The 22,266-nt window shown below is 36.4% G+C and overlaps 3 protein-coding genes across 3 annotated transcripts; 2 read left to right on the forward strand and 1 right to left on the reverse strand.

Moving 5' to 3' along the window:
- Window positions 1–1,910: 1,910 nt before the first annotated feature.
- Window positions 1,911–2,468, reverse strand: LOC101892680 (cuticle protein 19-like). The gene is made up of 3 exons (XM_059129216.1): window positions 2,414–2,468; window positions 2,196–2,303; window positions 1,911–2,128 (listed from the first exon to the last, which is right to left on the reverse strand). The coding sequence occupies exons 1-3, from the start codon at window positions 2,466–2,468 to the stop codon at window positions 1,911–1,913; spliced, it is 381 nt and encodes a 126-aa protein (XP_058985199.1).
- A 4,178-nt stretch (window positions 2,469–6,646) lies between these two features.
- LOC101892504 (adult-specific cuticular protein ACP-20-like) lies at window positions 6,647–7,480 on the forward strand. Its single transcript, XM_005184919.3, has 2 exons — window positions 6,647–7,037; window positions 7,104–7,480. Exons 1-2 carry the CDS (start codon window positions 6,662–6,664, stop codon window positions 7,307–7,309), a joined length of 582 nt encoding a protein of 193 aa, XP_005184976.1. The 5' UTR covers window positions 6,647–6,661; the 3' UTR covers window positions 7,310–7,480.
- Window positions 7,481–13,798: 6,318 nt separating this feature from the next.
- LOC101892337 (myb-like protein X) lies at window positions 13,799–14,649 on the forward strand. Its single transcript, XM_005184918.2, has 2 exons — window positions 13,799–14,429; window positions 14,498–14,649. Exons 1-2 carry the CDS (start codon window positions 13,898–13,900, stop codon window positions 14,647–14,649), a joined length of 684 nt encoding a protein of 227 aa, XP_005184975.2. The 5' UTR covers window positions 13,799–13,897.
- The last annotated feature ends 7,617 nt before the right edge of the window (window positions 14,650–22,266 follow it).

Here is a 22,266-nt window from a genome sequence, read left to right on the forward strand (position 1 = left end):
TGTGGCTAAAATCATAAAAATACCGAATATCGGGGGATATCGTTGCATGGGGGCTATACGATATCGTGAACCGATATAGCCCATCTTCGAACTTGACTTGCCTGCAGACAAAAGACTGAGATATGCAAAATTTTAGCTTCCTATCTTTATATATATAATATATATACTTTTTTATGTCGAAGAGTTACAAACGGAATTACGAACTTAATATACCCTCCATATTATGTATGATGGAGGGTATAATATGTAGGTCCACTACTTCAGGTACCTTCCCGAAACATTTCAACATGTTCCAAAAAAATAATATAACCATATATTATATAAGTGAAGGAAAAAGTCGATATAATCCAAACCTGTCACATCGTAATATTTTCAGTAGATGTAGATTGGGTGCAAAAATGGACAATAATGGTCTACTCCTTCGTCACCTTCCCCATAAAATGTAGACATTTTGAATGATCATAATGCATGTCAGAACAAGTAAAATACATTAAGTTTGACCAGGCCGAGCTCTCAATACCCTCCGCCATTATTTTAAAAAATCGTGAAACAATGTGGCTATAAATATCAAGATATCGAATATTGGGAAGTTATAAGAAAACATAATATACAAAGTTCATCCAACCTAGCTGAAACCAATTACGAACTACAAGTACAAAATTGTAGATAAATACGTTAGAAAATGTAGCTTCAAACGTCAATATACTAAAATCATGAGGTATCGTTATAGGGGGGGGGGCTATAACAATTATTGGACATGAATCGAATATTTTTTAGCAAGGAGAGAAATGACCTACCGAGTTTCAGCTAATTTAGTTGGAAATTGTGGCAGAAATCTTGAAAATATCGAAAATCGGGAAATGGGGGCTGTTACAGTTAGTGGACCTGTAGCAAATATTTTTTGCAGGGAGAGACAGACTTGCCAAGAACCTCAAGTGTAAAGTTTCAGCTGACTTGATTGGAAATTGTGGCAGAAACATTGAAAATACGAGAATCTGGAGGGATATAATATAAATCTTTGTGCGAAGCTCTAAAATAAAAAATGTGGAGTCTATTGTGATTCCAAAAGACAGACGTACGGACCGACAAGGAACCTCCATTTTATACTTCCAGGATTGTCACATATCAAATCTTCTTAAATTCCATTTTAAAACAATTTCGTGTGTAAATGCGACTAGGATTATAAAAATACCGAACATTGATGGTTATCGTTATATGTGCGCTTTGGAAAAACGTGGACCTAAATATTCAAAGTTTCTGCCAAGGGAGCTAGACCCCACTCTGAACTACAAATACCAATTTTTAGACAAATCCGTGCAAAAATGTGGCAAAAATCATCAAAATACCAAATTTCGGGAGGTACTGTTATATGGGGACTATACAAAATTTTGGACCTATACGTACAATGTCTCGCCACCAGAGCTAGAACCCATTATAGCCTATAAATACCAATTTTTAGACAAGTCTGTAAAAAATATGACAAAAATCGTGAAAATACCGAACATCGGGAGGTACCGTTATATAGGGGCTATACCAAAACTTGGACCGACATATCTTATTTTCAATACCAATCATCCTAGACACAATACAAATTTTTCTGCCAAATTTTGAAGCTCTACGTCAAATAATGTGGGCTGTATCGTGACGAATATTTGCGGATGTTATAAAAGGGAGGGTATCAAAATGCAGAAATTTTTGAATTGGTCTCATTCCATATATCCTATGGTACTTTTTTATAGAAATTAGCGACATTGATATTAAAGAAAAATAATATTAATGTTGAAAATTTTTTAATAGTGGTATTTTATATTATATTTTTTATTTATTTTATTTATTTCGCTGAAATAATTTTGTTGGGGTCATAACATTTGAACTGAATCGATTTCCGTCTAAAATATAATATCATTCAATTAATGCAAATTGACTTTGGCATAGCTGGTGGCATGACCATAACCATGGCCATAGCCATGTCCGTAACCATGTCCACCATATGCACCATGGCCGTGATAGCTTCCAGCATGATTGGCCTGACCCAACTTCTTGACCACAGCATTGAAACCATGATGACCATCGGCATGATAATCCACTACACGAGTGGTGCCATCGGCTTCCTTCAAAGTGTAGCTACCTAAAAATTAAAAATATTTCAAATAGGAAAAAAATAAATCTGCCATATTAAATATTGTATATCTTACCTTGTACATTGTCACCATCCCGATGTTCCCATTGACTCTTGCTATCGCCAGTCTTAGAGTCCTGCACACCATATTCAAATTGATATTGGGGATACGAATGATAATCTTGATGATCCCAACCACCATGGCCATAACCAGCAGCACCACCATGACCATATCCAGCACCACCATGACCATAGCCTGCACTAATATGGCTATAAGAAACTCCACCATGGCCGCCATAACCGGCACCCCCATGTCCCGACAAGCCATGACCATGATAACTATCACCATGATTAACTACTGTGCTATAACTGCTTGTACCGCCATGATGCAAACTTCCAGCAGCTGCCAAACCAGACAATGCCAAAAAGGATCCAACGCTCAAGAATTTCATATTGATTTTTAGAACTAAAAATTTAGGTGTAACTATTTATTTTAAATAATTTTGGAACTGATAACATGTTTTGCCTTGTCTTGGCTATTTATACTGAAATATTAATGCACCGGAGTACCTTAAACTGACCTCTGTTATTATTCTTTTTTCTGTTATTACTAATTAAATATGTCATGTTTTTGTTTTGTTTGTCCAGTTTTTTTTTTTGCAATTCACCTTTCAATGTTTAATATGAGAATGCAGTTTGTGGCATGGGTAGTAGTATGATGCCTTGCATATAATTATCTATAGAGGTCCACAACTTCTTGTAACTAACATGTATGGGCATCTTAAGATTTTAGTGGGTTTGATAAAGGGAAGAGGGAGAATAGGGTTGTGTGTCCTAGCAAACATTTGCTTCAGCCGCCATAGGCCCCTTATGCACTGCAAACGGATGTTTTATCCTGAAACCAAGAGAGAAAGAGAGAGAAAGAGAGAGAGATTGAGACACACCAATAACCTTCTTGGAAATAATCTGGCATTTCGCACATATTGAGATATATAGCCAATGCGGGAGAGGTATCAAAATGGGTAGGCCGACATCTATCATTTCCACACCGAAACATCGTTAGTAAAAATATTGGGATACATGAAATTTTAAGAGAATCTCTTGCATATTTCACCTGCCGTGAGAGATATAATTATTCCTAATTTTGAACTCCGTGGACGAGGTACTAGAAGGAATTACCCGATATATTCCAGATCTGATGTTGGTAGAAATATTGGGATGTGCGCTATTTGACGACACTCTGATGCTAATTTCGCATTTTATGAGAGATAAAATTATCCAAAATGTTGACCCGTTGTGGGTGAGGTACCAGATGGAGTAGACCGATATATCTTATCTTTACACCAGTTCATGCGTTAATAAAAATATTGGAATGGGTTGAATCTGAAGACAATCGAGCTCTTATTTCACATTTTATACGACTTATAATTATTCCAAATGTAACCCTTTGTGGGGAGGTACCAGAAGGAATATTCCGATATATTCCATCTTAACACCAGATCTGGCGTTGGTAGAAATACACTAATACTCACAATTTATAAGGATTATAATTATTCCAAATTTTTAGCATCTGTGGAGGAGGCCGATATTATCCATTTTCAAACCTAACCTAGAACTAATAAAAATATTACGATTTGCAAAGTTTACGCAAAATCGAATGGTCGTTTGTCTTTTTATGAGGTAAATTCTTTTCTTTGAAAATGTAGACCTTCTATGGTGGACCGATATAGCCCATCTCGAATTCAGAGATAATAATAGCTTGATAATAATATGACTTTTTAACAAGTTTAGATCAAATCGGACACCCCACCCTAGATCGACTCCAAATGTCCTGAAACGGATTTGGTCCAAATTTCGATGAGGCACATTTTGGTCTAAGCAAATGATATATACCCCCTGTTGCCATGTGTCTGAGGGTATGCAAATTTGTTAATATTGGAGCCCTTTACATTATATTTCATTAAACATCTTATGCCGGAAGGTTTTTTCCACAAAGAAACTAATTTTCAGTCAAATCGATTGAAAAATATAGTCTAGATCCTATTAATATCTGAAATCAGCGGATATTTTCTATAGTAGAATCTGATGACAAACAAACTTGTAGAGAGGGTACGACAACGTTTAAAGGGAGTTTTCAACCATATTTTGAAACAAGGACCAAAAAAACCCACTCCAAAATAATCCACGTATTTTTATCTGTAATATTGCCGAAGAAACTAAACATCAAAAACCAGTAAGGAAAGATCAAAAGTCTCGGCCCCACCCGACTATATGACACCCTACACCACTATGCATTTTTTGTAGAGCTCCCGTAACAAAATAATTTATTTGAAGTAGCTTATACCACCCATCAACCTTTGCCTTGGGTAAAATCATCAAAATATCGAATATCGGGGGAACCGTTATATGGGGGATGTACGATATCGTGGATCTGTATAGACAATTCTCTCTCAGGGCGTAAAGTACTCGCAAGAAACTACTTGTGTGGATTTTCAGACAATTCCGATGAAAAGTGTGGGTAAAATGATCAAAATACCGAATATCGGGGGGGTACCGTTTTATGGAGGATATACCATATCGTGGACATGTATAGACAATTCTTTTTGAGGGGGTAAAATGCCCACAAGTTACTCCTTATGTGGAATTTCAGACAATTCCCTTGAAAAATGTGGCTAAAATCATCAAAATGCCGAATATGGGGGGTACAGTTATATGGGGGATATACGATATCGTGGACCTATATAAACAATTCTTTTTGAGGGGGTAAAATGCTCACAAGGGACTCCTTTTGTGGAATTTCAGACAATTCCATTGACAAATGTGGCTAAAATCATCAAAATGCCGAATACCGTGGGATACCGTTATATGGGGGCTATACGATATTGTGGACCTATATAGATAATTCTCCAGATCTTCTAGATAATAGCCCATCTTCGAACTTGACCTGCCTGCAGACAAAAGAGAGATCTGTGCAAAATTTTAGCTTCCTATCTTAATTCGTTTAGACTGTAGCGTGATTACAACAGACGGCCAGACGGATGGACAGGCTAAATCGTCTTAGAATTTTACGCTGATCAAGAATATATATACTTTGTTGGGTCTAATAGGATTATTTCGATGAGTTACAAACGGAATGACGAACTTAATATACCCTCCATACTATGTATGGTGAAGGGTATAAAAATATATATATCGGAGCCGAGTTCCACAAAATGGGAACGTAAGTCCCAAAATTAACTCCATTTGGCTGATATTAGCCACTATTTGCAGAATAAACCTGAAATCGGATTAAGGATATTTAGAAGCTGTATCCAAATCTTAGCCGATCTCGACAAAATTTGTCAAAGTTATTTCCGAGCTCTATAAGTTATCTGGCACTAAATATCATTCTTTTCAAATGTAGAATACGAATGTGAGGGACTTAAACACCAAATCGGATGAAAAATACATATGTGAGCTATAACTATATCTATAAATTCGGTCGGATGGGCCAAAATTCAGGTAAATTGGACTTATATTGGACATTTGGTGTGGAATTAACCCGAAATTGGTTGAAGATATATGGGAGCTATATGTAAATCTGATCCGATTATCACCAATTTCATTTGGGTTCGACCTTGGTCCAAAAAAATATTGTTTGGGAAATTTCATCTTGATCGGATAAAAATTGCGACCTGCATTTTGTTCACAAAAATACATGGACGGACAAACGGACTGACATGCATAAATCGACTCAGAAAGTGATTCTATGAAGATCCTCAAAAGTAACTATGGTTCTATCTCGCTTCTTCCCCCCTGCTACGAATAAATGCACAAAAATATAACAAATACCACATGTGGTGCAGGGTATAATGAATGGATGCCAAGGAATCTTAATTCGAAAATTACCAAAAGTGTGGACGAAGCGAGAGCCATACCCCCTCTATTTTATTTACTTTGTGATGTAAACTTTAAAAGCGCCGATACACATGTCTTCTATTTTTGTCTATACTTTAATGAACTGCCTGATTTCAACCGTAATTATTTTTGTGTTGCACAGTGTAATTATGGAGGCATTTTTTTCTATAGATTTTTTTTTAACATTTTGCAAGTTCCCTCCAAATAGCGTAGGGTATTAAAAGGTCGGTCCGGTGCTTCAAAGGTCCAAGGCACATTTTCCAAAACGAATGATTTCTTTATCTAATAACTAGTAATTTTATTTGCAGCTAAAATACTAACTTGCAGACATATGTCTTGGAAGTTCAGGGCAATTGTTTTGGAATGTGGAATTTTTTGTCCTACGAAAAATTACTCATTAATGGTATTCATTCATAATACATTAATTCTCATATACAATTTTGAAAGGTAAATTACAAAGTATGGGTAAACGAAAATGAAAACATGACATATTTAATTAGCAGCAACGAAAACAAAATAATCGTAACAAAGGTCAGCCAAAGGTAATATAGAGTATTAACAATTTAGTATAAATAGCCAAGATAAACTACAAATCGATATCAGTTCTATAATTATATCTCAATCAAAAAAAAATAGCATAGCAACATGAAATTCTTGAGTGTTGGATCCTTTTTGGCCTTGTCCGGTTTGGCTGCTGCTGGAAGCTTGCATCATGGCGGAGCAAGTGGTTATAGCTCAGTAGTCAATCATGGTGATAGTTATCATGGCCATGGTTGGTCTGGACATGGTGGTGCCGGTTATGGCGGCCATGGTGGAGTTTCTTATAGCCATAGTAGTGCTGGCTATGGTCATGGTGGTTCTGGATATGGCCATGGTGGTGCTGCTGGTTATGGCCATGGTGGATGGGATCATCAAGATTATCATTCGTATCCCCAATACCAATTTGAATATGGTGTACAGGACTCTAAGACTGGCGATATGAAGAATCAATGGGAACATCGGGATGGTGATAATGTACAAGGTAACATATCGAATAGTTAATATGGCAGATATAATTTTTCTTATTTTCAATATTCATAATTTCTAGGTAGCTACTCCCTAAAGGAAGCCGATGGCACTACTCGTGTGGTGGATTATCATGCCGATGGTCATCATGGTTTCAATGCTGTGGTCAAGAAGTTGGGTCAGGCCAATCATGCAGGTGCTTATGGAGGACATGGTTACGGTCATGGCTATGGCCATGGACATGGTTATGGTCATGCCACCAGTTATGCCAAAGTTAAATTGCATTAATTTACCGATGACGAATTTCTGATGGATTTGTTATTAGGATTTGCGGCTATGGATATTTTTGTTATGTGTTGAATCTACTGTTCACCAATACATATTTTCTGAAAATAGCTGGATAAATACATTAAGAACATTTTGAAATGGAAATCAACATTGTTTGATTGTTAAAAAAAATAAAACGGGAATTGGAGAAAATATAAAGCGGAGCTCAATGCGTGGTAAATTATAGACTTGGCAGATTTAAAATTATTTATTTTTCGATAAACCGAATATAGGGATGTAGCGATATAAGGGGGGAGCTATTCTATCAGGCATGTCACAGAAGTTTTACGAAATCGATTCATTTCACCCTTTCCAAATCGTTACGATTTGCTTTTGCTTCTTCAGCACTCGTACGTTTTGACTAATCCGGAAAAAAAATCATTTCACATTTTTGAAATAAAAATATGGTAACTCCATGAAAAAAAAAAGTCGTAAACAAATTATTTACAATTAAAAAAGGAGTTTAAATTGTTTTTTATAATATAAACACCAAAAGTAAAAATGCCAGGGGCTTCAATACTTGTTGTAATGGATGAAGAAATAAATCAGCGGTTTACTGAAAAAATTCGTCGCCGGACATTAAGGAACGCATCAGATCCTTTATCTCACTCAAATGCAGAGTAAGGATCCACCAGCAATGAGTTATTTTCAAATTTATCTTAATAATAATTTATTTCTACAGATTTATAACTTATTATCGGCTAAATAAAGAAGCTTTTGTTTTAGTTTTGGACAAAATTTCTCCCCACCTCAAACGTTCCAATCAAACGTTCCTATTATCCAGCTTGCAACAACGCTTAGGTTTTTGGCTACGGGTGCATTTCAAGGAGTTATAGGTAGAGATGTGGAGCTAAGCCTTGGGAGAATTACAGTTTCTAGTGGAGAGTTATTAATGCAATTGAAGCTGAAATTTGTCCACATTGGATCAAATTAAGAATGTCTTCCGAAGAAAAAAGAAAGTCGAAATTGTACTTTTTTGAAAATTATGAAATTCCAGGAATTGTAGGATGCATTGACGGAACTCACGTTAGAATGGTTAAACCTTCCGAATTCATGGATTAGAAAAATAATAGATTTTTTGTAAAATAAATTCCAAAAACATGCTCATTCTAAGAGAATTTGGTTAATACAATATTTTCTGTTAAATGTATGTGTCTTCTGTTTATTTTTTACGTTAAAATCACTAAACATTTCAATTTCACCCTGCTTTTTGAAAGTGATATCAAAACGCAAAATTTTTGCGTTTTCCGTTTTTTAGAGAAGCTAAAACCGTTTTCGTTTTCACTCTTGAACGATTTTACATTCTGTGACATGCCTGTATGTCACCCATTACGAAATGAAAGTGCAAAACTTGATACAATTCCGGGGAATAATGTCGCTAAAATTATCAAACCCAAACATGGACCTATACAGGATGAGATGAAATACAAACTGCATCCAACTTTAGACTGCTGTCATTTCTAAGCCACTCGTCCGACAGCTGTTAAAATTATTCCAGTGACAGCTCAATCTATTGTTTACAAGCGTACAAAAGCATTTTGGTGAGCCTTTCCCAGAAAAAAAAGTTATTCGTTATGGAATTCAAGCGTAATAGTGTGATTTCTTTATATTTGGCTGGAAAACCACAAGTGGCTAACGTTAGAGCACTCCAGCATTTAAATGTGAATAAATCTTTTGTGTTTCGTGCCATAGATCATTACCGTGATGCTGGTACCGTAGCTCGACGTCAAGAAAGTGGACGGAAGAAAACAGCAACATCAGCAGAAATGGTTCGAAAAGTAAAAAAGCGACTTGATCGAAATCCGCGTCGCAGTGGCCAAAAAATTGCTCGTGAGCTGAACATATCGCAATATTCTATTCGGCAAATATTGAAAAATAAGCTCGGGGTAAAGCCATTGAAATTCCAAAAAGCGTAAGAACATATACCGCAACTGAAAGAAAATAGACTCTAAAGAGCTAAAGAGTTGCTTCGCTTGGCCGAAAGTGGTAAACTGCCGAATTTGGTTTTCTCCGATGCAAAAAAACATTCGTTGTCCAGCAGTTTGTAAACAAACAAAATGATCGTGTTTACCTGCCAACGAGGTAGACTGAAAATGTGCACCCTCGGTTGGCCACCAGAACTCAAGCGCCGGCCATGGTTATGGTGTGGGCCGCCATTGCAGCCGATGGTCGCTCTCCGCTCGTATTAATAGACTGTGGCATCGGAATAAATGCCGAATATTATTGCGAAAATATTATGGAGGGTGTATTAAAGCCTTTGACACGCAAAAATTTTGGCCTCAGACCTTGGACATTCCAACAGGACTCAGCACGCGCCACCCATGAATGGTTACAAATTGAGATTCCTCGCTTCATTTTCAGCGCACAATGGCCACTTAAATCTCCGAATACCAATCCGTTGTACTATTGTGTCTGGAGTATTTTGGAAAGCAAGGTTGGCACTAAAAAATACCAAAGTGCCGATCATCTCAAGCAAGCGCTTCGCCGGGAATGGGCCAAAATACCGTAGAGCAACATTCGTGCAGCGTGTGACGGTTTCATTGGCCGTTTTAAGACCATAATTCGTGCCAAATGTGACCAATTCAAACACACCTAATTTTATTCTAAAATTTGATGCTATTTCCGATTTTTCCAATATTTTTTGTTTTTATTCAATAAAATTTAAAAAAAACAGTAAAGAAAGTCTTAAAGTCGGCCGGACCGGATACTCTACACCACTTTGCTAATTTAGTAGAGCTCCGCATAACAATTAATAAGTTTTTATGGGAGAATTCAATCATACACGCTATGATTATAATTATAATAAGTTCAAAGGACTAAATATGCCGAAGCATTTGTATCTTTTAAATTCGGAATTGTATTGCCCATTTGGTGCACAATTAATTTGAAATCAGATAAAGATATATATGGGAGCTATATCCAAATCTGAACCGATCTCGATAAAATTTGGCAAAGATATTTCTGAGCTGTGTTTGATATATTTTCCAGAATATCGTTGTTACGGAGTGCATCTTACAGCTGTGGGTAACAAATATAACAAATCGGATGAACAGTATATATGGGAGCTAAAGCTATATCTGAACCGATCTACACAATAAAAGATAAATCGGACGAAGGTATATATGGGAGCTATATCCAAATTTGAACCGATCTCGATAAAATTTAGCAAATGTATTTCTGAGCTGTATTTGATATATTTCCCCAAATATTGTTGTTACAGAGTGCATATTACGGCTGCGGAGGACACAAATAACAAATTGGATGAGCAATATATATGGGAGCTATAGCTATATCTGAAACGATTTTGATTATTTTCAGGCCTAATATAATAAATGCCTAATAAATGCGAACTGCACTTTGTTTACAAAAATACATGGATAGACGGACAGAGAGACGGACGAACATGCATAAATCGACTCAGAATGTGATTCCATGCAAATCATAAAAAGGAACTATGGGTCTATCTCATTTCCTTTTGCCTGTTACAAACAAATGCACAAAAACATAATACCCTGACCACCTTGTGGTGTAGGGTATGCAAATGTAAAAATTATGGCGTTTGACTTTGTTGTCAGTTTGACTTATCTCAGTCAGTGCAATTGCAGCTGTGAAAAATGGAAAATAGCGACCCACACCATCATATACATCCCACACAAAGGGTCAACCTTTTGAATAATTATTACTCTTATAAGATATGAAATAAGCATCTGATTCTCCTCAAGTATCGCACACCTCCTAATTATTCTGCTAACACAAGACTGTCAACTTCTTCTGGTAAATCCTCCACAAAGGGTCAATATTTTGAATAATTATATATCCCATCCCCCATCCCAATATTTCTATCTACACAGATGTAAATATGCAATATGTCGGTTCACTCCTTCTGGTGCCTCCTCCACAAAAGGGTCAAAAATTTGAATAACTCTGAAGATCATAAAATGCGAAATAAGCATTCGATTCTCTTCAAATTTCACCCATCCCAATATTTATATCAACACCCAATGAGGTGTGAAGATGGGATATATCGCTCCACTCATTCTAGTACCTCTACCTCTAAAGGGTCAAATTTACATAATTATATATCTGGTAATTTGCGAAATAAGCATTATATACTATTCAATTTCACACATTCCAATATTTCTACTAACACAAGACTTGGTTTGAAGATGAAATGTATCGGTCCATTACTTTTGGAACCTCCCACAGAAGAGGGTAAAATTTTTGTATAACGAAAACGAAGTAAGCATCCGCTTCTCTTTAAATCTCACACTTCTCAATATTTCTATTAGCACAAGATTTGGTGTGAAGATGATAGATATGAGCCCACCCCTTCTGGTATCTCCCCCACAAAGGGTCAAAATTGTCAATATTTTTATACCCTCCACCTTGGAAAGGAGGGTATATTAACTTTGTCATTCCGTTTGTAACATCCTTAAATATTCGTCGTAGACCCCATAAAGTATATATATTCATAATCAGCATAAAATTGTAAGTCGATTTAACGATGTCCGTCTGTCTGTCTGTCCGTCTGTCTGTTGTAATCACGCTATATTTCGAATGAATTGAGATAGAAGGCTAAAATTTTGCACACATGTATATTTTGCCAGTAGGCAGGTTAAGTTCGTAAATGGGCCATGTAGGTCCAAGTTATCACATAGCCCCCATATAACGGTACCTCCCGATATTCGGTATTTTGATGATTTTAGCTACATTATTCACCGGAATTGTTTCAAATTTGGCATTTGAAGTTCGTAATGGATACTACAGCCTAAGACAGAAAAATATCTGTGCAGGTCCACGTCTTCGTAAAGCCCCCATATAACGGTACCCCCCGATATTCGGTATTTTGATGATTTTAGCGACATTATTTACCGGAATCGTTTCAAATTTGGTATTTGAAATTCGTAATGGACACTACATATTAAGTCAAAAAATGAGCAATGTAGGTCCACGTTTTCATGTAGCCCCCATATAACGGTACCCCCGATATTCAGTATTTTGATGATTTTAGCGACATTATTTAAAGGAATCGTTCCAAATTTTGCATTTGAAGTTCGTAACGAATACTACAGTCTAAGATAGAAAACTGTCTGTGCAAGTCCATGTCTTCGTATAGCCCCCATATAATGGTTCCTCCCGATATTCGGTATTTTAATGATTTTAGCGACATTATTCACGGGAATTGTTTCAAATTTGGTACTTGAAGTCCAAAATGGATACTACACCCTAAGACAGAAAATTGTCTGTGCAGGTCCACGTCTTCGTATAGCCCCCATATAACGGTACGTCCCTATATCCGGTATTTTGATGATTTTAGCGACATTATTCACCGGAATTATTTCAAAATTGGTATTTGAAGTTCATTATGGGAACTACAGTCTGTGACAGAAAATTGTCTGTGCGGGTCCAGGTCTTCGTATAGGCCCCATATATCACTACCTCCCTATATTCGGTATTTTGACGATTTTAGGTACAATACCCACCGAAATTGTTTGAGATGTGGTATTCGAAGTTCGTAATGGATGCTACAGCCTGTGACAGAAAATTGTACATGCTGGTCCAGGTCTTCGCACAACTCCAATTTAACGGCAGCCTCTTATATACGATATTTTGATGATTTTAGCTACATTATTCACCGTTTATTTCAAGTTTCGAATTTGAATATGGTAATGGCTTATGACAAACAATATCTATGTATGTTCACGTCTTATAGACCCCAATATAACGGCTATATTCGGCATTTTTAAAATTTTAACAAAATTTTTTAAGGATTTTATTTTTTGAAAATTTCCAAATTCGTTCCAAGTGGTGGAGGGTATTAAAAGTTCGGCCCGGGCGAACATACTGCTTTTTAACTTGTTATTTAAAATCGTTTTTCAATCCATTTTCAGCCGAAAATATTTATGCGTACCATACCGAGTACCATAATGAAGATTTGGTATAATTCTAATTCGAAACATTCATCTAAACTTTCAACGTCCTTCGGATTCAACTGAAATCCCTTTAAGTTTTTTCCCCATATAAACATATCTACAATTCCCTCCATTGAAAAATCTTCCAACATGGTGTTCGAAACCAAACTCCACCCCACCCGCTATACATACATTATTGGTGGCTTATGTCACTCGCACAAACGTGTTGTTGTTGTTGCACCAATTCAAATGTGTTTCTGCTGCTGTTGTCGGGGGATACCACCGCTTGCTGGCAACACCACCATCATCGTGTACTGCCGGCAATGTTGTAATCGAGGCTAGAGAAATGCAAACGCATGGCGGCCCAACAACAACAACAACAAAAAAGAAACAAGAGAGATAAGTGAAATTTTTTTTGGGGCAGCAGCAACTTGCCACCCGAGTACGTGTGAGTTTTTACACTAATTAGCTTTCGTGTTTTTGTTAACTATAAATAAACGGGTGCAACCACAAATTAGTATCAGTTTTTGAAGTAAATTCAATTGCAACACAGGGAAAGCGAGAGAGAGATAGAGCAGCCCTTTTTGGCCTAGTCGAAAGTGAAAAAGTCAACCACACCAACCACACCGCCAACAACATGAATTTCCTAGCGTTTAGTTTTGTTTCATTGGCTGCAATTTGTGGCTTGGCCAGCATTGCATTGGCAGGTCCTGTACAACAGCATCATCAGCAACATCATCATCCGCAACAACGATACAGCTATCAGGGCAAACTTTACCACAGAAGTAGCAGAAACAAAAACGATGTTTATGATAACATCAGCTATTCGTCCTCGGCGGTTGCCAAAAATTCCGAATCCAATGAAAAACACAAGGATGAAAAGAAATGCCAGAAAGACGATAAAGAAGAGGATCACATTGAAAAGCCCATGATGAAGGAGAAGGAAAAGAAAAAGGAGGAGGAAAAGAAAGAGGAAGAGGACGACAAACAACAGGAAAAACGTCAAGCCGAAACTCATAGCTCATTCGAGGATCATCACGAACACAAGAATCACATACATCACGACTACTATGCCCAACCTAAATACAAGTTCGAATATGGTGTCAAGGATGAAAAGTCCGGAGATGACAAGAATCATTGGGAGGAGAGGGATGGGGATAAGGTTAAAGGTAAGTGGGAACATTTGTTAGGAAATTTGAAAGTGAATATGAACTGAAATTTGTTTTTCCCTCTTCAGGCAGCTACATTATTAAGGAAGCCGATGGTTCTATCCGCATTGTTGAATACACGGCCGATCATCATAATGGCTTCCAGGCGGTTGTTAAAATAATCCCCGCCGAGAAGAAAGAAGAGGAGGGAGGAGAAATTGATCTTGCCAAATATTATTAGTTCCCAGTTATAAGCAAGAAAACCAAAGGATATTAGTCAACAATTTTCATAGAAGTAAGATAAATGATAATGTTCGATCGTTTAAAATGATCACATAGTTTTTGATAGAATAAGTAGCTAATTTAATAAAACTGTTAAATTGTAATGAAAGAATAAGTTCAAAAATATGACAATTTGTGGGGAAGAACAAAATTTTGTGGATGTAAAATAACTGGAATGTCCGAAAAATCAGCCACTGGTTTCATTACACTGTGAAACGACAAAAAGAAGTTGCAGGACATACTTAGTAGAATATGAAAGCAAGGCTCAAAAGAGCAGACGCATGTATAGACGTTTAGGGGATATATGCTTTCTCTGTGTTCCGCATTTTTTGAAATTTCAGGATTATTAGATCTTCGAAAATATGCAGGGTGAGATGAAAAAACTGCAACCAACTTCGGAATGCAGTCATTTCAAAGCCACTCGTTCGACAGCTGTTAAAATTATTCCAGTGACAGCTCATTATATTGTTTTCAAGCGTACAAAAGCATTTTGGTGAGAATTTTCCAGAAAAAAAGTTATTCGTGATGGAATACAAGCGTGATAGTGTGCTTTCCTTATATTTGGCTGGAAACCCACAAGTGGCTATAGTTAGAGCACTTCAGCATTTAAATGTGAATTAATCTTTTGTGTCTCGAACCATCGCTCGTTACCGTAATACTGGTAGCGTAGCCCGACGTCAAGGAACTGGACGGAAGAAAACGACTTGATCGAAACCCGCGTCGCAGTCGCCAAAAATGGCTCGTGAGCTGAACATATCGCAATATTCCATTCGGCTTGGCCACCAGAACTCTAGCGCTGGCCATGCCATAACAGCCGATGGTCGCTCTCCGCTCATATTAATCGACCGCGGCATTGCCGAATATTACCGCGAAAATATTCTGGAGGGTGTATTAAAGCATTGGGCACGCAAACATTTTGGCCGAAGACCTTGGACATTCAAACAGGACTCAGCACCATCGCACGCAGCACGAGCCACCCACGAATGGTTACAAAATGAGGTTCCTCGCTTCATTTCCAGCGTACAATGGCTCCGGATACCAATCCGTTGGAGTATTGTGTTAGGAGTATTTTGGAAAGCAAGGTTGGCACTAAAAAATACCAAAGTGTCGATCAACTCAAATGAACGCTTCGCCGGGAAAGGGCCAAAAACCCGCAGAGTAACATGCGGACAGCGTGTGGTGGTTTCATTGGCCGTATGAAGGCCATAAATCTAAAGTTATTCTGAAAATTGATACTTTTTCCGAGTTCCGGCTTTAATTCAATAAAAATAAAAAAAAAATATGTAAAAATTATGGCGTTTGACTTTATTGCAGTTTTTATACCCTACAACACTATGTGTTGGGGGTATTATAAGTTTGATTGGGCCAAAAATTATGTAACACCTCGAAATATTGATTTCCCACATAGGAAAGTATATATGGATCTTCCTATCTCGCCGAGCTGAGTCGATCTAGCTATGTATGTCCGTCCGTCCGTCTGTCCTTCTGTCCATGTTAATTTGTAATCACTCTACAGGTCGCAATTATGGTCCGATCTTCACGAAATTTAAAATGGAGGTGGGGCTAGGGTCAGAATAGAACCCTATTTCTTTTGGTGAAGATCGCATAATAATTAGGGGTTGAAATGGACCAAAAACTGAAAAAATTCCTGATTTTGCACTTGCTCTATAGGTCGCAATTATAGACCAATCGACGCGGAACTTCGCATGTAGCTAGAGTTTAGGGCTGGCAAGAAGCCTACCCATTTGGGTGGTCATCGGATAATATTTAGCGGGTAAAATAGACCATATCTTTTTTGTTGAAAAAATTCAAAATTTTTCATTAAACCGCGAATATTTTAAATCCCGGCGAAATCACAAAGCCATGACAAGGTTACTTCTGATATTTACATTGATGTTAACATCCAACAAATCGGATATATAGCAAAATATGTGCGATATATATGTTTATCAAAGAAGATATGCTTGAAAAATCTCTTAATGTCGAGAACGGTTTCGACAGTTCTCATTAATTCAGAATGGTCTCTTGGCAGGAAACATAAAACGTCTAAAAAAATCGCATAAAAATATCTCTCTAAAGATGAAAATATTGGATTTGTAACATTTTCTCATATTTTTCAATTTTGTCATATTTTTGGCATATTTTCATTTTGAATTAAACATTTGGTAATATTTCTACAGCTAACAAAACTAAGTAGTTGGGATATCAGGATATCATATACAGATCGCATTTATGGCCCGATCCTTACGAAATTTTGCATGGAGATAAGATGAGGGTCAGAATAAAAGCCTATTCTTTTTGGAGATGATCGCCATATATTTAGGGGTTGAAATGGACCAAAAAACTGCAAAATTGTCAGCAGGTCGTAATTATGGGGGTTACCGGACATTGCAAGAGCCAAGCAGTTTTGGATGGCCATCCAAAAATATTCAATTTGTGAAGGAGTTTGCCAACTTTTATAGACACAATACGAAAATGTCCATTCCAGTGACTTTTTGGAGAATTCACAAATACAGGAAAGACACACTTCTGACTATTTCGCAGATTTCGTTGAAGAATATAGTCAAATGTCTGTATCTCATATAGATGTGTTTCAGTCAAAAACCAATAATAAATGTTAATCTTTTGCCACTTCTGAGAGATTATAGGTCTTTGGGAAATATTGGTTCCAGATCTTGGAAGACCATTTAAGTGCAACATCTACCAATGAATTGGAAATGAGCAAATTAGTTTAAGTTGCTATTATTAGAAAATTAGAGAATGAAACCTGATGGTTTTCTTTTATTATTTGTCACAATATCTTGTGGAATTCTTTCGAGTATCTCGTCTATATAAACTGTATCTTTTATTATAGTGTTGTAGGGTATTCAACGGTCGGCCCCGCTCGACTGTAGCCTTTGCTTACTTGTTTTTATCTCGTTCTGTATATGAATGCATGGGTACTTTTTTTCAATATTTCCAAAAATATGGTGGAGGGGGAATCTTTCATCCTCTATTAAAGTTACTTTTATTTGTATTCCATCCATACATAGTATGGAGTATCCGTCCAATGGAATTCTCTGAAAATCCATCCAAGGAGTTCACTCTCTCTGAGTACTTTGTATCTAAAAGAGACTCGTCTATATAGGTCCACGATATCGTATATCCCCCATATAACGGTGCTCACCTATATTCGATGTTTTCACCATTTAAGCCACATTTTTCAATGGAATTGCCTGAAAATCCACATAATGAGTTCTTTGTAAGTTTGTAAGTACCTCCTGGGAGATAGGACAAGGAGTTCCTTTTGAGTAATTTACTCCCTGGAAGAGAATTGTCTATATAGGTCCACGACATTGTATATCCTCCATATAACAGTACTACCCTTTATACGGTTTTTGATGATATTAGCAACATTAATCACCGGAATTGTTTCAAGTTTGATGATATTAGCGACACTACTCAACGGAATTGTTTCAAATTTCGTTTTTGAAGTTCGGAATCGGTATTACAGCATATGACAACAAATTATGCAGGTCCACGTCTTTGTATAGCCCCCATATAACGGTTTTAATTTAAGTGGTATTTTTCGACGGATTTTTTTTAGATTTTTTAAGATCCTTCGGCCCGGCCGAACTTTGCTGATTTTTATACCCTACAACACTATACCCTACAACACTAAGTTTGATTGGGCCAAAAATTAATTAACGCCAGCATGGGGCTAGAGCTTAGGGCTGGGCAGAAACCTTCCAATTTTGATGGTCATCCGGTAATATTTAGTGGGTGAAATAGACCATAACATTTGTGTTAAATAAAAGTCAAATTTTCCATTAAACCGCGAATATTTTTTAATTTTGGCGAAATCACAAATGGACCAATAGCTCAATTTTGACCATTACGTAGATGCCGATTGTAAATATATCGGATATACATAGCGAAATATATACAATGTATATATACAAATTAAGGGGATGTTAGCTAGAATGCTTATATCTCAAGAACGACTGGATCGATTCCGAATGCCCTCTTGGTATAAAAGTATAAAATCTAAAAAAAATCGCATAAAAAGATGCCTATAATGATGTCAATCAATTTGAGAGCTAAAATCGTAATTAAAAACCAGAAAAGCGTAAATGGCGTAAAAACTTTCCTTAAAAAAGCGTAAAAAGCGCTATGTATTTTTTTCTAACCAAAATGGCAAAATTGTCAATAAAACACTATTTTTAACTAAATGCTGTTTTATTCAAAAATTGAGATCGTATATTATATAAATATTTCATATGCATGAAGAGCATACATATTTTTAAAAAATATGATATTTTAAGAAGTTTTAACATGTGGTTAAAACTTTCAGACATACATTTTTATAAACAATTATGTTCACCCATAAAACCCATAGCTTCAAATGCAGTTGAAGTTCTGTAAACTCGTACAACAAAGCAGCCATGTATGAACTTACGTTTTTTATACCCTCCACCATACTATGGATGGTATATTAACTTTGTCATTCCGTTTTTAATCACGCTATCTTTTGAACGAATTAAGATAGAAGGCTAAAATTTTGCACACATGTTTATTTTTTCAGTGGGCAGGTTAAGTTCGTGAATGGGCCATGTAGGTCCACGTCTTCGTATAGCCACCATATAACGGTACCTCCCGAATATTCGGTATTTTGATGATTTTAGCTACATTATTCACCGGAATTGTTTCAAATTACGTATTTAGAATTCGTAATGGGATCTACAATATGTAAGAGAAAATTGTCTATGCAGTTCCAGGTTTTCGTATAGGCCCCATATATCACAACCTCCCTATATTCGGTATTTTGACGAGTTTAGGTACAATACCCACCGACATTGTTTGATATGTCGTATTTGAACTTCGTAATGTATGCTTCATGACAGAAAATTGTCTATGCTGGTCCAGATCTTCGCACAGCTCCGATATAACGGAACCTCCCTATAACGATATTTTGATGATTTTAGCTACATTATTCATCGTTTATTTCAAGTTTTCGAATTTGAATATGGTAATGGCTTATGACAAACAATGCCTATGTAGGTCCACGTCGTATAGACCCCAGTAAAACGGCTATATTCGGTATTTTTAAAATTTATACAGAATTTTTAAGGATTTTATTTTTTGAAAATTTCCAAATTCGTTCCAAATGGCGGAGGGTATTCAAAGTTCGGCCCGGTCGAACTTACTGCTTTTTAACTTGTTTCTCGTTTATTTCACTTTTCCTTCAATTGGTTTATAATACACAAAATTCTTCATTTTATTTTAGTTTTTTAAAAAAGAGTTACATGTAAACAAAAGAACTTCAATGACAGGAATGAAAGACACGTAAAGAATTTGCAGTAAAGAACTTGCGATAAGTAGATGTCATACTATCGAAATATTCGAATGTATAAACATTGACACATTTTAAAATCTAAAACCCGCTAAAAGCACCAACAGAAAAGATGAAAAGCGTACGTACAGTGCTTTTTTTTTCGTTTCGCGTTATGCCTACTATTTTGGCGTTTTGGGGAGTCTAAAAAGCACCATAAATAGCGCGAAAAGCACTAAGTTGGCATCGCTGATGTCAATATAAGTTTTGTAGTATTTCGTGACATTTTTTTATTTTTTTTTTTTTTTTTTTCATATTTTTATCGCATGCTATTTTTTCAATTGGAAGGGTATGTTTTGCAATATTTTTCACCTTATAATACAGGTTGGGATTATTATATACAGATTGCAATTGTCCGATCCTCACGAAAATTTTCACAATGGTAGAGTTATGCCCAGAAGGGCTAGGCCTATTGTTATCAAAGATGTCCGCAATATATTTAGGGGTTGAAATTAACCAACAACTAAAAATGTTCCTGATTTTGCAGTCATTATAAAAGTCACAAATAGAAACAAAAGGACACGAAATCTCGCATAAAGTTAGAGTCTAGGACAGCGGGCAGAATGGACAACTACTTTTGTGTGAAAAAATACCAACATTATTTACAGCCGATATCCGAAATATACAAAAGGCGATCTTCTGGCTTTTTTATGCTGCAAATCATATTGATGAGTCTAAATTTGGAGATACAGACGAAATGATCGCAAAATATTTAGGGATTCGAATGAACAGAAAACGTTTCCTGATCACACAATTGAAGCTAATCGACACGCCTGAGAAGAGAGTTAAGGACAGGGAGGAATACTACATTTTGGATGACCTTTGGATTATATTTAGCTGAAAAATGGATCACAACAACTAACAGCACGACTCAGTGCTTAAATATTGTGCAAATGTCCCTGGAAATGCTAAGGGTAATGTGTGGACAGTGGATTTAGACATAAGGGACTTTCTGAAGTGTTGTAGGGTATCAAATGGTCGGCTCCGCATGACTATAGCCTTTGCTTACTTGTTAGTTTTACTTTCACAATCTGCTTAATTTTTCCAGTAATTATTGAAAAAATTCAATTTTGTCGTACATTGTAGTTTAGAAGATGGTGCGTCTATATTTTTCGTTCGTTCCAGAAACTGATATTCTTAAGTATCTAATTTTTCCACCATTCCTAAAAAATGAATCTTCTTCAGCACCTGTTTCTTTTTGAGCCATCTTATTAAGGCATCTCACATTTCCACATGCTCTCATTTTAATTACACCCGTTTAACATTTTTTTTATTGCCACTTATTCCATTTCATTTCAATTCTCAGCTTGTTACAACATTGTATTTACGTACAACGTTTTCCAAAATTTGTGTTAAACTATTTTCTTGTTGTTATCTGCTACGTTTCTATGCTTCATTGAATTCCCTCCACCGCAGGCCAACGCATTGGGCCAGAGTGTTAAAACCCAAATCCATTCATCACTCAGTGATTTTCATTTTCTCGCTGGCGGACTTGGTTTTGGATTTCAAATCTAATTGCAAACTAATAAAGTGGGCTACCTGCGGCTTAAGTAATCGAAATAAAACAAAAAAGCTGAAACAATTATTTAAACGTAAAGACAAACAAAGTAAATTGTTAAGGCTGTGAAAAAAAATGTTTTATTTCTTTCATATTTTTTGTTTTGTTGTTGTGGTTTTTTTCTTTGTTTTCAATTTTTGGCCGTTAAAAGAATGAATGGCCAGTCAAATGGACGGCTGGACGTTTCGTGTTGTTATGGTTTAAATACAGTGGATTTTTTTTGTTTAAACAAATTATGGCCTGCCTTAAAGTTATCTATGTTTGTTGTTGTTTTAGGTAGGTTAGTTATATTAGCCACAATTACCTCCATTAAATTTGTGGCCAACATTTTCTTGACCGGAGTGTTAGTTATGACCATTATTATACAATAGTTAGCCAGCCAGTCAACCAGGCTGGCCGGCGGGCAGTCCCTCATGACTAGCTTACATTACGGATTTCATAAAGTCTTGGGTTTTTGTTGGTATTTGTGTTAGTTCAGATTTTTTAGTTAGACAGACAGATGGTTTGGCACTGGCTAATAACTTAATTTGTTGGTCAACAATTGCCCCTAGTGTATGAACAAAAAAAAACAGAACATATCATTTTCAATGCAAGTATTTTAAGGTAGGCGCGCATGCGCAGTTATAAGAATTTATGAATTTTCTTGG

Source organism: Musca domestica, unplaced genomic scaffold (genome assembly GCF_030504385.1).
Source record: "Musca domestica strain aabys unplaced genomic scaffold, Musca_domestica.polishedcontigs.V.1.1 6, whole genome shotgun sequence".
In the NCBI taxonomy this organism is placed as follows: Eukaryota; Metazoa; Arthropoda; class Insecta; order Diptera; family Muscidae; genus Musca; species Musca domestica.

Coding starts and splice junctions, on each gene's coding strand:
- LOC101892680 (XM_059129216.1), bottom strand. CDS start 2,468: ATGGTGATAGTTATCATGGTCATGGCTTGTCGGGACATGGGGGTGCCG. Junction 2,304..2,413: donor CATGGGGGTGCCGGTTATGG/CGGCCATGGTGG, acceptor GTTGGGATCATC/AAGATTATCATTCGTATCCC. Junction 2,129..2,195: donor GGATGGTGACAATGTACAAG/GTAAGATATACA, acceptor TTTAATTTTTAG/GTAGCTACACTTTGAAGGAA.
- LOC101892504 (XM_005184919.3), top strand. CDS start 6,662: ATGAAATTCTTGAGTGTTGGATCCTTTTTGGCCTTGTCCGGTTTGGCT. Junction 7,038..7,103: donor GGATGGTGATAATGTACAAG/GTAACATATCGA, acceptor CATAATTTCTAG/GTAGCTACTCCCTAAAGGAA.
- LOC101892337 (XM_005184918.2), top strand. CDS start 13,898: ATGAATTTCCTAGCGTTTAGTTTTGTTTCATTGGCTGCAATTTGTGGC. Junction 14,430..14,497: donor GGATGGGGATAAGGTTAAAG/GTAAGTGGGAAC, acceptor TTCCCTCTTCAG/GCAGCTACATTATTAAGGAA.